Source organism: Pararge aegeria, chromosome 12 (genome assembly GCF_905163445.1).
Source record: "Pararge aegeria chromosome 12, ilParAegt1.1, whole genome shotgun sequence".
Taxonomy (NCBI): Eukaryota; Metazoa; Arthropoda; class Insecta; order Lepidoptera; family Nymphalidae; genus Pararge; species Pararge aegeria.
This window is the reverse complement of record NC_053191.1, coordinates 8,806,441-8,823,830: the sequence shown is the minus strand read 5'-3', so window position 1 is coordinate 8,823,830 and position 17,390 is coordinate 8,806,441. Positions and strand designations below refer to the sequence as shown.

At 34.8% G+C, this 17,390-nt stretch overlaps 1 protein-coding gene across 4 annotated transcripts in view; it reads left to right on the top strand.

The window, feature by feature from the left end:
• The window catches only part of LOC120628106 (max-binding protein MNT-like), a 48,245-nt gene extending 31,074 nt beyond the window's left edge, over window positions 1-17,171 (top strand). For 3 of the 4 annotated variants that reach the window (XM_039896329.1, XM_039896326.1, XM_039896327.1), the window contains 10 exons: window positions 3,209-3,449; window positions 4,224-4,359; window positions 4,567-4,634; window positions 4,901-5,017; window positions 5,222-5,299; window positions 5,744-5,824; window positions 7,114-7,216; window positions 8,280-8,348; window positions 8,713-8,801; window positions 9,666-17,171. In XM_039896329.1, the coding sequence (XP_039752263.1) occupies window positions 3,209-3,449; window positions 4,224-4,359; window positions 4,567-4,634; window positions 4,901-5,017; window positions 5,222-5,299; window positions 5,744-5,824; window positions 7,114-7,216; window positions 8,280-8,348; window positions 8,713-8,801; window positions 9,666-9,797 (1,114 nt within the window). In that variant the 3' untranslated portion in view covers window positions 9,798-17,171. The remainder of the gene's footprint in view (window positions 1-3,208; window positions 3,450-4,223; window positions 4,360-4,566; window positions 4,635-4,900; window positions 5,018-5,221; window positions 5,300-5,743; window positions 5,825-7,113; window positions 7,217-8,279; window positions 8,349-8,712; window positions 8,802-9,665) is intronic. The other variant, XM_039896328.1, reaches the window with a different exon arrangement.
• Window positions 17,172-17,390: the final 219 nt, after the last annotated feature.

The window sequence follows — 17,390 nt, the reverse complement described above, 5'->3', positions numbered from 1 at the left end:
TACAGAAATTCATCATCTTTTCAACTTATCTCAGCATAATGAAACAAATAATTATTTTTTTAAATTACAAGACAGCTGCTTTATTTTATTTATGTTTACAGATAGATAGATGATAATTTTTTGGCAGGTATTACATGGCTCGTAGGAGGTAGTGACAGTTCTAATATGAATTAGGTGGTAGTGCAGGTTTTAAAGCGCTTTCAGATACCTACCATTACCCAGAACCGCAACCTACATACTTAATTATTTTATTGTATACGTATACTGCAGTCTGCATCTTATACACATTATAACTATTATCTTCTAAAAAAATTATAATTTTTTAAATAAATACACATTATACTTACCTACTCTATCTTTTTTTGGAAGTCATTGAATTAAAACGAGTAAGTGCAAAAATCGGCATTACTATTTTAGTAGTTTCAAGATATTTAAACTAATAAAATGGAAATTATTATTTTTGATAAAACGGCGTATATTAGACTCCATTGAACTTTTTGATGTCAATGCGTCAATAAAGTACCTACTTTGCACATGCATAGTTCATCGTCTGTAACAAAACAACAATTGAATGTAAGGGGGTCAAAATTGCATGAGCAATTATGGCCTTGTATCCCGTACGCGTTTTATTTTTAATTTTTAATCATACTTTTGCTCTTGAGGATTGAACTGAATGCTTACATAAATAAATTTAAGATTAAACATTGTAAAATCAAGTTATAATAGTCATCGACGTTCTTATGACATGACAAAATAAATCTAACGAGCCCAAACCTGATGATGGCTTACTATCATAAGTCCTCTTTGGTACCATTACTCCAATAATTATGATATTTGGTTAAAATTTCTAGCTTGTTGATCATCAGCAAGTTGTTTCAAAATCTATTGCAAAAGTAGTACCGGGCAAAACAGACAAGAAATGTACCGAACTAACTCATTTTTGTCATCTGTGTACAGATACACAAGAATGCGAAGGTCTGTGTACAAACACGTATTACAAAAGCCGACTTAATGTGATGGGATAATTAATCATTTATAGCTATTATTACTGCCGCAAGATCTAATATAGTGCTAGTCCCCTGATACCAGTCAGTGCGCAAATTTATTTTTCGACTTACACGTCGAAGAACGTAATCCTTTTTCTAAAATTTTTAACTTATACATAATTATAATAACGAAATATTTGACATTGTTATGACTAGGGAATTTAACTTTTCTTAATAATATTATCATCAAAAACAAATAAAATGAAGTCAATCAGCAAAAACACAGAAATCTGATGAGGTTAAAAGTTTTAAAGGGTTATTTCCCTGATCGGACAGAAATCGCCCTGTTGTTATTACATAATGACGTAATGAATAAAGGCATACGTATTACCTTTCGCGAAAATTAACGGAAGTTTCGCCTCCAGAAATATTTTTACAATTAAAAATCGCATCAATAATGTGGATTATAGGAAATTAAGCTACATGTGCATTGCCGTAAAACATATACAAACAACCCCATTAAAAATTATAGTTTAAAATTACTATTGTGCTATATAGCAATAGCAGAGTGATATTAATGTTAGTAGTAAGAAGTGTACCCACATTAAATATTCCCATTTTCATTTCGTGGCCTCCAACCCGCCGAGATTCTTATTCATCGTTCAATAGATCATTCCTCGCTGCATGCATCATTAATTTTATTTTATGCGGACCCTCACTCAGTGATTTAATTACATAAATTATATAAGCCGTCAAGATAGTATATATCTTTATTCCAGAAGGCTGCATATGTAAACTACGGTGAATAAAAAAATCTCTAATTTTAATGTCGCCATTTATAAGATCATTAATAAGTCGGACGCATAACCGAAAACACTCTGGAGGGCTCCGATCTCTTACTCAACGGTATTTCAATCTAGGATTAGGAGCGCGTACTTACTACGTTCCATACCACGTGTCGGTCCAACCAATACCATTATTCCCAAATTTGCCTAAGACTGTGATCTTATAAACATACAGCCTCTACAATATGCCTTACACGGCTAAGGCAAGGACCTCGATTTCTTACATCACCCTTCTCGGCTAGCATAGGCAGAAGACAAAAAATGTATATAATATCCACTGACAAGGAGTAGAACTTACTTGACCATCGTGGCCGTGTTAAACCATAACATTAGTCACAGTATTTTGTAGTAAGGTCTCTCCAGAGGCAATCGAAAGCAAGCCATTTCCATCCAATTCTTTGAGTCCTGGAGCCAGGAAACTACATGTGTAAACTGTGAATAAAAAATCTCAATTTTTATTGTCTCCATTTTAAAAACGCTTACCGGGTGTCTTGGCCGAACTCGTGTCGTTATAGGCAGATTAGAGCATTAATAAGTCCTTCTTGCATATATAACTTAAAATTATTGATTTTGGTATTGATAACAAAAAACGTAGCAACTGATAGTTAGAAATCACAAAATACTTGATTTACGCAGAGATTTTCCAAGTTCAAGCGGTACAAAATTTTGTTTATATAGCATTACGTCATAATTTTGAATTCGGCGTTTCACCTGTCGTAGCGGATACCCAGATTTTGCAGTTTAATTTATTGAAAAGAAATACCAGTATCACTTCGAATATGAATAAAAATACGTTTTTCATAAAACATGAATTATATATAATTATTTAAATACAATATTTTAGCGATTTTTTGTTACTGCTATCATGCCTATTACACCGGCACACTTCACCCTTCACAGCATTGTGACGCTGCTTAGCGGCAGAACTAAGAATGGTGCTAAATCATAATGTATATTAATAATGACAGTCATACTCATATTTATTTTTATTGAGATTTTATTTAATTGGCTACCAATTGCAGAATCCTTCGGAATAAAAATCCGCACTGATTTTGACCATTGCGGTTAGAGTAGTCTGAAAGATGCTATTGGGTACCACTACAACTCACTTGTAGGATACATTATCACCGGTGTTTAATACTGTTGATAGGTGTGTCCACTGTCAAAGTGGCTATGCTTCTTAGCAATAAATACTGACTCTGATGTATTTCGCTTAAACGGTGATTTGGCGCATGATGACACAGGGGCACACCCAGTCACTCCTCCGACAGCGATAGCCAAAGTTACAAAATCCCTCATTTGGGGAATTATTACTTTTTATTCATAGTCAGGCTTACAAAATATGAAGTATCATACATGTAATTATGTTGTGTGCAGGCTACCACAAATACCGTCTCCACCGTCAGTCAGCAGCAATGGAAGCGGCAGTAGTAGCAATGGCAGCAGCGGCAGTGTGCCGCGTGCTGGCACCCGCGAAGTGCACAATAAACTGGAGAAGAACAGGCGTGCTCACCTCAAGGAGTGCTTCGAACTGCTCAAGAGACAACTGCCCGCAACGCCTGACGACAAAAAAACCTCTAACCTGTCTATACTCGGCTCGGCCATCCGGTATATACAGGTAAGTCTCATAAAAGTTGTTTTATAAATAACTGCTTGTTTTCCAGTATAAGTAGTATAATTTAGGTACGCTCGCAATATATGTCGTTGAGTTGTTTGTGAATATCGAAACACTTTCACGTTAAAGTAAAATGGACCCAAATTACACTCTTTTTATAATCGCAAATTCTGTACTACTATTTACATTTTACAAACTAGTGCCTGGAGCGCTGACTGTAAAAATGCACTTAAAACAATTCGTTTTTGAGCGTTCTTTAGGATTTGATCAGCGACATCCCATCCAACCAGCTTTTTTATTATGAAAAATAAGTACCTACTATTAAACATGACTTTACCTTCACCAAACATTTTCGCATAAAATATAAATTCGCTGTATAAATTAAATAAGTACATATCTGGTTACCCTGATTGTAGGCGTATGTAAACAAATGCCATGCGCCCATGGCATTTGTTTACACATCATTGTCATTATATTGATTCAAACATATATGTATTTGGAAATATGTATACTGTTTTTCACTTACTAAATCCCTTTTGCCACATTTACCGTCATGTTTTCAATTAACCCAATAGCATATCAATTAACCAAATATATATCCCAATTTTCAAATCAAAAGTATTTTACAAATAAAATATTTTATTTCATAACTAAGAATTAAATATTTATAAATAGATAAATTATTTGTTAATTTTTGTTGTTATTTAATTGCACACACAGCTAGTAATTCATTTCGGCGATTTTACCACTTACTCACACCCTGTTCTCTTTGTATAGGTACTTCGGCGAAAGGAGCGTGAATGCGAGCATGAAATGGAACGGTTGGCGCGAGAGAAGATTGCGGCGCAACAACGGCTCGCCACGTTGAATAGAGATGTTACGGTGCGCACTACGCCCCGCCCTCGGAGCATCGGTGTGTTTTGCGTACTACTCTTGACGCGCTATGAATTCCTAGTACTTTTGGAAGACTTTATTTAATGCTTGACAAGAATGGATAATAGGAATAGTAACTAAATATTATTTACCTGCATTCGAGAGTGATATGGTTCTTTATTTAAGTGACTTTAACGTCGAATATTGACAATATTATTATAATTAAACATTTTTAATCGCATTCCAGATCCTGTTTCTGAAGATAAGGAAAGAGAAGAGAATTTGAATGGACAGATTTTAGGACTTCCCATAAGTGTAAGTAATTACTTCATTTAGAATAATTATTTCTTCAATAAGAAATTCTTTAATTTCTTTAATGAGGTATTTAAAATTAATACGTATAAAATGGTTTCAAAATATAAATCACATCTAACCTAAGCTAAATTAACAGGTCTTAAAGTAGTAATAGAAATTACGCCCTTGTTTTACAGGGCTAACATAATAGATATTTAATTAATCACCTGCCTTACATTGTTATAATTGATATCAGTATTAATTTGTTTGAAAATATCTGGCTTCAGATTATCTCCTCGCCGACGCGTTCCGCAGCTCAAATGGAGTCGTCGCCGCCCCGAACCCTAAACCTTAGTACGAAGTTGCGTACACTGCCCATACAGATAACACCCACCACTTCTCAGGTATGGGCGCCTAGTAACATGGTAGGAATGAGATCTTTTGTTAATCCCGGATTTAAACTTTACGTATAAAACATTGGTCGTAAATACCTACCTAAACATTCAGTTCGTGTTTGATATGTTTATTATAAATATTAATTATTTGACCTATGTTTTAAGTCCTAAACAGAGATTACTCTGTAACTTATTAAATATGTTTTTTTATAGGTTGTTAGGACATCATACGGTACTAGGCATAATACGCTTACCCTCACAACCATCGCTCCAGCGGACGGTTCGCTTCAGGTAGATACTATATTTGAAATTTTTTATTATACAGTCAGTATGAACTCCTCTCAGAATGAACAGTTAAGGCCGTAGTTCACGCTAGCTTAGTGCGGTTCGATAGACTTCAAAAGCCTTTCAGAACGTTATGGACAACTCTCAGCTAGAAGGTTTTCTCACGATGTTTTCCTTCACCGTTAAAGCAAGTGATATTTTAACTGCTCTGAAAAGTTGGAGGGGAGAATCGAACTCGGTCCCGCGAAAGGAATGTCTTAGCCCTAACCACTGTGGAGTCATCGCTTCACAGACTTGTTACGTCGTGCTAAAATACAATAGCCGACTTAATAGTGCCCTTATGTAATCCCGTAACTCTCGTTCCAATTTACGATAAGCAACAAGCAACAAGAAAGTAGAATTATTAGTATTCATAGTATACAGGACATAAATTGATTTCCTTGATTTCAGCATAATTGTCAAGAAAATGGAGTGACAACATCATTAAGTAGCTTAGTACATCCGGCGCAAATTCACCTTCCTTTATCACAAGTGAGTATAAACTATTATACCGTTGTTCAATTTAGTTTTCTCTTTTTCTTATATAACACATAATACCTTAAGTCGTCAAATATTCGGCCTTTATCTGTACTTTAGACGCAGCTGCACGGAACAACGATCGTATAATTTTCCCCTAAATTTAGCGCAAAGTATACAGTCAAGGTTTTTTCTTCTTGTTGGTTAATTCTTCTTGAATTGTAACCTGAATGAAGTCATATTTTTCGTTATAAAACAAATTACTCTAAATTCCCTCTTTTTAAATAATAAATAACTATACTACGACAATACACACATCGCCATCTGGTCCCCAAAGTAAGCGTAGCTTGTGTAATGGGCTCTAAGATAACTGATGAACGATTTTATGAATAATATATATAAATACTTATAATATACATATAAACACCCAGACACTAAAAAACATACATGTTCATTACACAAACATTTTCCAGTTGTGGGAATCGACCCCACGGCCTTGGTCTCAGAAAGCAGGGTAGCTGCCCACTGCGCCAATTGGCCGACCAAAATTTTGTAGTGTTAATAAGGCTTCTGCCTCTGTAGTACCCGTAAAACTCAACATTCGCATATAAACCATCACTAGCGGACCTGCGCGACTTCGTCCGCGAATGAGTCGACTTAAAAAAATAGTCGTATGTGCAATATAAATAATTCCGAGATTCCAATAGAAATTAATCCTAGCTTGATCAATTTATCGCCCCGGAAACCCCCTGAACCCGCCGTGTTTTATCGATAAATATGTATATATTTATCGATAAAACACGAATAAAATGTCGAATATATTTAAAAAAAAAAAAATCTTTGGCATGTAGGTTTCCTCACGATATTTTCCTTTACCGTTGAAGCAAATTATATTTTAAACAAAAAAACCTCCGCTCCATGACCCATTACCGGCCCACTGCAGGGTACGGGTATCTTCTCAGAATGAAAACGTTTTAGGTCGTAGACTACGCTGGTCAAGTGTGGATTTTTAGACTTCTTTGAGAACACTATGGAGAATTCTCAGGCATGCAGGTCTACACGATGTTTTCCTTCACCGTTTAAAGCAAGTGATATTTAAATTGCTTAAATTGAAACGCACATAACTCCGAAAAGTCAGTGGTGCGTGCTGGGGTTCGAATTCCGGTCTCCACGAAAGGAAAGCCCAAGCCTTACCCACTAGCCTATCACGGCTATAATCGCCTCTTATAAACACATCATTCAAAATCAACGATCTCCCTTTATTAAATAGGTTTATATTCAAATGTCAGTATGTTTTCGCGTAGGTGGTGAGTAGCGGTGGACTGGTGGTAGGCCCTGCGGCGTTACAGCTGCTGTCGACGAGCGCAGGCCTACGGGTGATACAAGCCCCGTCAATTCACACCAATGGTAAACTTATAGAGATTAAATTAATTTTATGTGAAAACCCACCTATTTATGCCCGTTCTCACTAACGACAAAACTATGAGGCAATGCCTAATTAAGTCACGCCTAATAAAAGGAAATTACTAGGCATACATGTACATTTCATCAATCGATCTCGATCTAAACTAACCTAACTTGTCTATGATTTTTACCACAATGTGTGGTATTTGTATTATCATATTTTTCATTTTTCGTGTGGATTTAAGGTTATTTAGCGTATAGTGAAAACGGACAGTACTATAGTACAGAGCCCATCAGTGGAAGAAATGGCACCAAGTAGCATTGCTGTCCACCAGCTTAGTCCGTCAATTGTTTAAAAAAAGAAAGTAAGAATTCAATAGTTCATATGGAGATATTAAATTCCGTCAAGGTCAGTTCTTGTCGATCTTCTTTTGTTCTTGACCCCGTCCTATTTTTTTTTTCCTTTGTTGTACCTACTATGGCGTCAATTAGTCAGTATTTTGATGTTTAACATTAGTCTAGAGAAAGCAATATTGATTGTAAGTAATAATATTGCTTTCTCGGAAGTACCTAAAAAAAATGCCTCCTTTCAAAATTTGCATTTCACAACCAATATCCATACACAATGGAAATATATAAAAATATTTAATCATCTGCCAGATTTTATAAGGAACACTGAAAATGAAAATTAATTTAATAATATATTAAAAAAATACCTCAATCAATGCTTTTATTTCGTAAATGTTTATTTTTATTTTGGGCATCCCCAATAAAATCGGTTACCCTAATATACGATGTCTTAGTTTTGTTTTTGAAGTTCATTGAATTATTTAATTTAAAAAAATGGCTGTTCCCCAACATACGTTACATTATAGTATACTTACATTAATTTTAAACATTGTATTATAAATGTAACATTATGTATTGTGCTGAATAAATTGAAATTGTAATTGTAATCTAAAGCTTTAACTAACTTTACGATTATATATAGCATGCAAAAGCATGTGGTCGACATAAACAAAGATAGTACGTCGCATAAATCATATTTATATTTATTTCTTTGCAGGTGTAACCTCGGATAGTAATAGGGTATTAAAAGAAAATGGTGTGGTGTCGCCCCCGCCAGCTTCAACAGGTATATTCTATCTTCAATCTTATAACGTTATCTTTGTATTATATCTGATTTTTAATGTAGATACCACCTGGTCATATTAAAAAAGTTTTATGCATAAGTTATTTTGGCTCACTTTACAAAAAGTAAAAAACAAAGATAATATTTCTTCATCATTTACAGCCTATTGTCGTCCCACTACTGGACACAGGCCTCGGTTTTAGAGCACAGACCCACCACGCTGCTCCAATGCGGGTTGGTGGGCTCTAACGACTATTGTCAAAAGTTATTTATAATAACCGGGACTGGCGGGTGGTATGCTCTCCAAGGCATAATATTGCTTACATAATAAAAAATATACTTACTATATGTGTGAATTTTGTTTCAGAAGGTAGCGTAGTAGTTAGTGGATTGACACCTATAGTTGTGTCTCAGCCGGCGACGCATTTGTTGCAAACGCACACTCTCACGCATAAGGTAAGACTTTAATTGAAGATCTTTTACTGATAAGAAAACTGCAGAGAAGTTCTACAAACCCAAACTTCAGAGTAGTTAAAACTAGTCTAAAAATGCAGAAAACTTGTTCGTTTAAAAACATGTGATTCTATGAAAAATTATTTGTGGGTAATTTTAATTCGCTTATAATGTATTCAATTTATTTTATTTTATTACAAAACTGATTTCGGTATGTCTGTGTTTGTGAGATATGCGTAGTGGGTTCCCATTAATGAAGAAAGACAATGGTGCCAACTGTCTAAACTAAACTAAATTATTATTATTATTTTTTTTAAATATATTACAATACACACACCGCCATCTAGCCCCAAAGTAAGCGTAGCTTGTGTTATGGGTACTAAGATGACTGATGAATAATTTTATGAATAATATACATAAATACTTAGAATATACATATAAGCACCCAGACACTGAAAAAAATTCATGCTCTTCACACAAACATTTTCCAGTTGTGGGAATCGAACCCACGGCCTAGGACTCAGAAAGCAGGCACGGCCGATATGGCGCAGTGAGCAGCGTCACTGCGCCAATCGGCCGTCAAAATGGCCGGCATGTTAAAATTAACATGTAGGTAATACATATAATATAAAATTTTACATATCAAAAGTCGAGATAATCACACATTCTGTTTATACAGAAAACACACACACACACATACACGCGCGTACTTAGGCACACACACACACACACCCCTCACACATATACACGCACCTATCCTATATATTTTTTGCATATCATCACATATAATTAAATAATAATGAAAAGAAGGCTCCAGCGATATACGACTAGGCTACTTACGAAAATAAACTTTTTTTTCTATTTAAGATGGTGGAGACGCAGATGGTGACGGGGGGCGTGGCTCCACTGACGTTAAGTGCGCAATACCTTAGCGCTACCGCGATCGTTAAGCCCGTCGTCGTTGTATCTGAGCACGCACGCACCCGCGAGCACACGTGACCGGAGCCGATGCTGTGAGCCCGCAGTGCCTGCTAGTTCAGGCGGACTCGTGTGATCAGTGACCAGTGCTCAGGCTAAGAGACCAAGTGTACATTCATCCGGACGTCCACTGCTGGACATAGTTCTTCTTTAACGATTTCCACAACTCACGGCATAGACTTAGTATATAATGCGTTAATTGAAATTCCACCATAGACTCATTAAAATACGCTGTCTTGAAGCGCATCGGTCAGCAGATTATATAGTACAGTCTGCAAAAAAGTAAGGGATGTTTAGTAAGTAAAAAGTGGTCCAAGGGCAAAATAAGAGTTCTGCTAGTGCAGGTGGACTCCAGCGATCAGTGCTCAGGTTAACAGACCATGTGAACTTTCATCTGGGCGTCCACTGCTCGACATAGGTCTTCTTTAACGGTTTCCAAAACTCCACGGCATACACTTATTATGTTATAATGCGTTAATTGAAAATCCGCCATCTTGAACCGCATTGGTTAGCGGTTTTATTAGTAATAAAAAATGGTCGATCGGCAAAAAACCTGAACTGCAGGTGCAGGCAAACAGACCGAGTCTACATTTATCATCATTGCAAGCGTTGGACGTCCACTGCTAGACAAAGATCATCCTTAAAGATTTCCTGACTCCATGGCATAGACTCGTTATATTATAATCTGGTAGAAATAAGAATGAGATTGAAAGTCCGCCATCTTGAACCGCATTGGTCAATAACTTCACATTTTCTACAAGACAAAATTGCCTGAAGTATATAAAAAACACATAATATAACATTGCAAAATGGTGCCTCCTGCATTCGCGACGTGAGTTAACGTGATCGATTAACGACATCAGGTATTTTCGTAAAACAACCATTCTTATTCAAAGTTATTTCGTGCAATAAATACGACGTAGTTCATAAGTGGTTCGTGTAAGTATTCAGATGGCGGCGACTTGTTTGTGTGTTGAAAATATTGCGCTTCGCGTGATTTCAGTAATCCTGTCAAGTGTTCAAGATTATATCAAGTATTTCGCCGCGCCCTTTTAAAAAAATTAAACGGTAATAACCATAGTTAAATTATCCATTTGAAAATCCCTCGAGATGCTTAAACAGCGTAAACAATAGCTACGCTGAAACTTAGGCGAATTATTCTTTATTTATGATATTCTAAAATATACCGTCTCAATTTGACCTTTTGTACACAGAATAGTTCTTCCGATTCAAATTTTATCATTTCTAACATATACCCAATATTATATTTTGTAATTATGTCATAAGTTTTAAAGAAAAACCTATAGGTATATATAATCATATCTGGTAATGTAGATTTGAAGACGCTGTGGGAAAAACAATGAATAACACTTATTCTATGTGAAATTGAGCCTAGTGCCACATTTTTGGTATATTCTTTTATGTTAAACCAAGAATGATTTCACATACAGACAGAGTATATAGTGATTAGAGATCAATTTTTTTTTATTAAAAAAATTAAAGTTTAAACAGCTTTTAAACATGATTATATATATTTTTAGAGGATATAAAGTTGTTGTATCTATATTTAAACATTTTGTTCATTATTTTTCTCGAGGAGTATCCATTTCAGAAATGTTTGTCTTCAGTGCGCATATGCGGATATGGAGATTATTGTACAGTATCGAAATGGTTGTTGGTAACCTGTGTTCACTGCCCAATTTAACAAGCAATAATTCGATGTTAACGTTTTACTTAAGAAAGTTTCAGAGCTTTGTGAGTTGCTTTTGTTCCTACTCGTGAACTCTAGTATAGGTCGCATCCTTCGATCAGTAATGCACTAGATGTGCAATGTCCGGTTTTTGTTTTTACTGCATTCCCACAGTTTTATCAACCATTCGAGCATTGGCGCACGGATGGAAATAATAAACGTGGAATAATAAACAGGGGTAAACAACTCCTATTCCTAACAAACTGGTGTAAAACCTATCTTATTTTTCACGGACAATTTTGGACACATCTACAATATTCATCGCAGGAAGCATCGCTTTTAAATAACGCTGTTGGTCTAACTGCGTGGGCTATTTGTGCAATTAGATACATGCGAACGAGTCAGTCTTGCCTTATGTTGTTTTGCAAGAAATGTACTATTGACACAAGTTTTTTACTGCAGTGAATTTAAATAAACAATCAAGTCGGCAGTAATGTTAATAATACCACGTAAAGCGCATGTATTTGTATAAATTGTCAAATGCTCAAGTATATCGTGCACTTATTTAACGTGATATGATCTATAAATAATGTATGTGTGAATATCGCTGAATTGCTGGGAGCGCGTGAATTTTAGGCTCCATTTACATATAAGTTTTGGACGACCTCACTTTGTCATTGGTGCCAGTTATGTTGTAGACAATTTTCTAAACGAAAGTAAATTGGTCATTCTTAAACTAGTCCAGTCCTTTTTCACAAAGATCCTTTTAAGATTAATATACTGTGGATGGCAAATTAGTTTAATTAAGAGATTTGTGTCCAACGTAATTCTGACCATTGAATTATTTGTTATGACCTTCAAGATTAAGAAGCGGTTATCTCTACTTACTGGAAGCTTATTGAAGTTGAAGAAATGAAAAGATCCAAAAGTGTTATGTTAATGTGGCCTCACGTTGTATTTGATATAAAACTTTGTATGTGGTTTCTAATCATTGTTCCAAATATACAAAAAATATTTCTAGGAAAATGAAAGGTTCGTTAAATAGTACGATTTGTACTAAAAACTTAGACTAATTTTAGGCTGCTTAATAATACAATGTTACTTTCTAATAAGTAATTTATTATCGGAATAATGTTAGGAAATTCGAATTGTTACAACCTATTCGTACGTCACACTTGTTAATTCTATGAATACGTATCACCTCATATTACGTCGGTTTAGGTAGCTATAGGCAGAAAGACTTGACATGTCTTTCAATTGAAATAAACATTTGAAAAGCGGTTAAGTCATAGTTAGACTTGCCCATGAAAGTTTCCGTACCGTGCAACGTGAAACACTACATAGTAATGACACTATTACGATCGAGAAAAAAACATCAAAAATACTTCACTTGTATGAGGGCCGTTTTAGTTTTCAACTATGTTTAAGTATAGCAACCAAAATTCACATTATTTGAGCATTTTAACTCTACCAATTACGGTTCATGAGAAACAACTCGCCGATTAACAGCAATCGGCGAGTGGAGGCTTGATATTTTTGGCTAAAAAATATACGTAAACGTTTTAAGTGAATTTTGGGTAGTATATACATTACATAAAAAAGATATGTTTTCAGATTTTTACACTTCACGACATAGAGAAAAATGTTTGACACCTAAACCGACTGTGTATAGTTCTCTTTTTCACAATATAGGTATACGTTTAACAGCAATAATGCAAGATGAAATGCGTTACTAAGAACGAAGAATGTATGTATGTTTATCACGTACTTATGCTGGAATTCATAGTCAAGATAGGGGTACGATTCAGCCACCACGCGGTAAATTCAACCTTTATACATGTCTATCCATTCCCCAATTTGGCAGATGTTTGTGGCTGAAGGCTGGCTGATCGAATTTCGAAAATTGCGATTGCATGTAGAATTTTCTTTGTAAAACAATAGATAGTCTATTGTTAAAATTCAATTCAGGTAGAGGTTTTCACCTCTCACACATAGTTCATCTCTCGTCTCGACTACGAATTCCAGAGCTAACCAGCGTGGTTTGCTATTATTCCAATTTTGCGCTACAACTTCCTACCTAAGTTATTAACTCAAATTAGGCTCGATTGTGTGTTATAATGGCCGGTTCACATTATTCCAGCAGTCTTCTCGGGCACTGTGTTGCTATTGCCAGAATTGCGTACTCGATTCAGTGAAAAATGCAATTCGTTGTCATTCCAGTGCACGCACGAAGTGTTTGCAACTCAATTGCAAAACAATGTTGGAAACTTTATTCAGACCTGTGCTGGAATAAGTATATTCGACTGGATCTGATTTGAATAATGTGATGTGGCCATAAATACCCTAACGTATTAATGCAAATGCTTTTTTTCTGAAGCTGAAGCGCAAAACTACTAACGATGGATAATATTTTTCGAAATTACATTAGTATTAACGAATAAAGGCCCATCGACACGTCGACAGGGCGCTTAACTCATTGCAAACATCTTCAATATTCAATACTGGACTACATGCATATCGAAGATTTTTGCAATGTCATGCGTACGAGTACGCACACGTACTGTGCCTTTAAAAGTCGCCATCAATTGAGAAACGCGCTTTGTATTTTATGTGTGAAAGTTTCATAGTTGTTGATTTAACACGTGATAGCAAAGTGACAAATATGTGACGAAAGTATGAGTTGTCTGTTTTATGAGACCTCGAAAGTTGACTGCGATTTACATGGTATAGAAACAGCGCCTACTAGTGACAAGCCTGTTTCCCCCTATTGTAACTAGATGGCGCTCTTTCGATAGCTTTCTTTCGATCGAATAAGTAAACGTAGGTAGAAAATCTGACACTTGGCACTCTGCAGATGCGAAAGACTTCAGCAATAGGATTCGATCACATCAGATGTGTCAAACATCAGGCATTTCAGATGAGATTGTTTAGTGTGTGTTTCACACCATACGTGTTTGCAGTAGGTGCGTCGGCTGCAGCTTTTACGCCCCTCGCGGTCCAGCGGCTCTTACGGCAGTCTGCAATAAATGTTTTAGTCCGGCCAATCTGTTACGCTAGCGTAGGTAAAATTCACGTTATATTTTTCTACAAATAAATGAATTCCATGTGATTGTACAGAACAGTAATGATATGAATGTAAAATTAAAATAAAATAAAATATTATTTAAATTTTATTTATTTATCTAGAGCCAGTAAACTAAGGAGCAAATTTTATATATTTAACTGAAGCTGAAATGTATTTTGGAGCGGATTCATATATATTAAGGAAATATTATACAGACATAACTTCGTTCATATAATAATTTATTTAATTCTTAATATTTTTCACAATAGTATAATAACCATTTCAAAATAGTGTTATTATTATAAGCACGGAAGTTAGGTGAAAACAATGTGATGATCGCCAATCTCTAATCTATTAGGCGAGTTCTTTCTCATTTGGCTAATTTTACTTAAGTTGCAAAAAAAAATGCCTACAGTCATGCCCTCCCTATTACTGAATAGATTTCCACAATTATACCTTATTGTCTGTTGTAAGATATTAACATAAATTCAGATAATAATAGAACAACTGCCATACTTGCAATGTGATAATCACAATCCCGATGCTTTAAGCTGTAATCGGAACAGATAGTGCAATTATGGGCCGCAAACATTATTCTAATTTGGATAAAATGGGCTTAACTATTATCTGATATGCTATCTCTTGCATTTTTATGTTCTTTTTAACAGCTGTCTCAAAAACAATGCATTTACCAGATAGCTTAGAACTTTTTGCATTGTTTGAAGCTTTGCTAGTATTAAAATTTTCGTCAACCATTTGTTAGCACTAATAAAATATTACTTACAATTAGCATAATATTCTATGTATATATTTTAGTTTTAAATATATAAATTTCAATATAATTGAATTTAGTGACATAAACAATATACATATTAGAAGAATACGTCATGAATTCCTCATAATAGGCACTAGCTATGCAGATTACTGAATATAAGGCTCAATATACATATGTTTTTGGGGAATTAGTAAAAATACCCCCAATTAGTAAAAATACCCCCAAGTAGCAAAAATTGGTAGTAAATATACTTACTTGATACATTGTTTAATACATGGTTAAAAATGTGACATTGTGAATGTTTAGTACTAAGCTAAATTGATAGGTATAGATTAACAAGATGAAGTTTATTTTTTCTATATATCTGTGATGCCTGCAGTTAGATAACGTAGTACCTACTCGAAACTCTGTACAAAGACGTCTTTAGATGTTGTCAATTGCTAATATTCGCGTTTTAAAGTTGAATAAGTATTCGTATAAAAAAAATGTGGCTTATATGTGTTAAATCTTTTTTGTGATAAAAAATGGTCTCAGTAAATGACAAAATTAAAATGTTAAGTGAGCTGTACGGACGACCGAAAAAAATTTGCATAAGCTAAAACTAAAACAAAGATTTAAGGTGCAAACCGTACTGGCGCGAAACTGCGCGGCGCAGAAATCCAAGTTCCACTGCAGCTTAGTGCGGTCAATTTTATGCATAACCGTACATTCAGGTTCAATCTTAACACGAAGTTTATAATCTACATACAATTTGCGTCACTAAATTTAAATAAGTAAAGCTCAATCTAGTCATATCAACGCATTTTTAACGGTAATGAAACTGTGAAAAAGGCAGTACGTGCCGTTAGCTTCAGAACCGTTAGCTTAATTAGTACGTCCTAAGCCGACTCGTGTTGCTGAAGTCAAGTTAAAGATAAAAATACGTTGCTTGCAGCTCGCGCGCGCGCTTAAATGATCGATTACCTTATTTGCCGCACAAAACGTCGAGAAGTGATGCAATAAAATCAGCACCTACTTTTTGTAGATTTGCACTCTTGCAATCGTAGTCTTTGGAGTGTAATAACACTACCTTCAAAGTAAAATCGACCTAATTTTTCTTACTTCAAAGTTTAAGTTCTACAAGCAGCGTTTGTTATATAAAAACCCATAGTACATTTTGTACCTACCTACCAAAATGAATACAAGATTATTTTTTTTGACGTTGTAATGTTGATACCCATAAATTTCATATTGAGGATACCACACTTGTCCTTTCAAGGAATTAACTACATAAATCCACTATTTATTATTTCATTTTGAATGTTTTTTTCATAAACTTGCTTTTATTATCGCAAAAATTCGTTCGGATACCTTTAATCGATACTTTTGTAAGTGTTTTATAAAAGACATGTTGTATTTTTAGCCAAAATAGTTATGTTTGTTAGGTACCAAAGGCGCAAGAGATTGATAATATTACTAAATTATTTTGAATTATATATATACAAAAATAACCCTACAGTAGTTTAATTTCATATTCACTGAGTAAAATTGCGTATTATTTCCTTCCATACTAATAAAATGAGTAAAGACTATTGACCATTGAATATACCTTAATACTGAATTCGCTCCAGTGGTTAGATGTTCAGTATACAATGTATATTTAAAAATAAAGTTGTATAACAATATACGATTTATCCTTAGCTTTTCAAGTGATTTGTCACTTTGCCTAATATTAATAGTGTACTGTGTAGTTATGAAAATTGTATAAATATTTTAAAGTAAGAGAGAAATTTATTTTAATTGTAATATTGTGAAGCGAATGCTCATGTAAATATTGTAGTGTATAAAGTTCTAATGTGTTAGAAATACACGAAGTTATATATTTAATGTGGTGTTTAATTTTGATTATTTTATAATGACGAGGAATGACGAGCACAAACGAATCAAAAGCGAAATGAAACTAATCCCAGCAATTATTTCTCACTGACAGTTTTGATCGTTTTATACCAGTGATGATTTATGGCTCCTTAATGAACCTTTATTTTAAAGATCCTTACCGCGCTGGCGCGGTAAATGTGTGTTGTGAAATAACTGTAATAAGTCAAC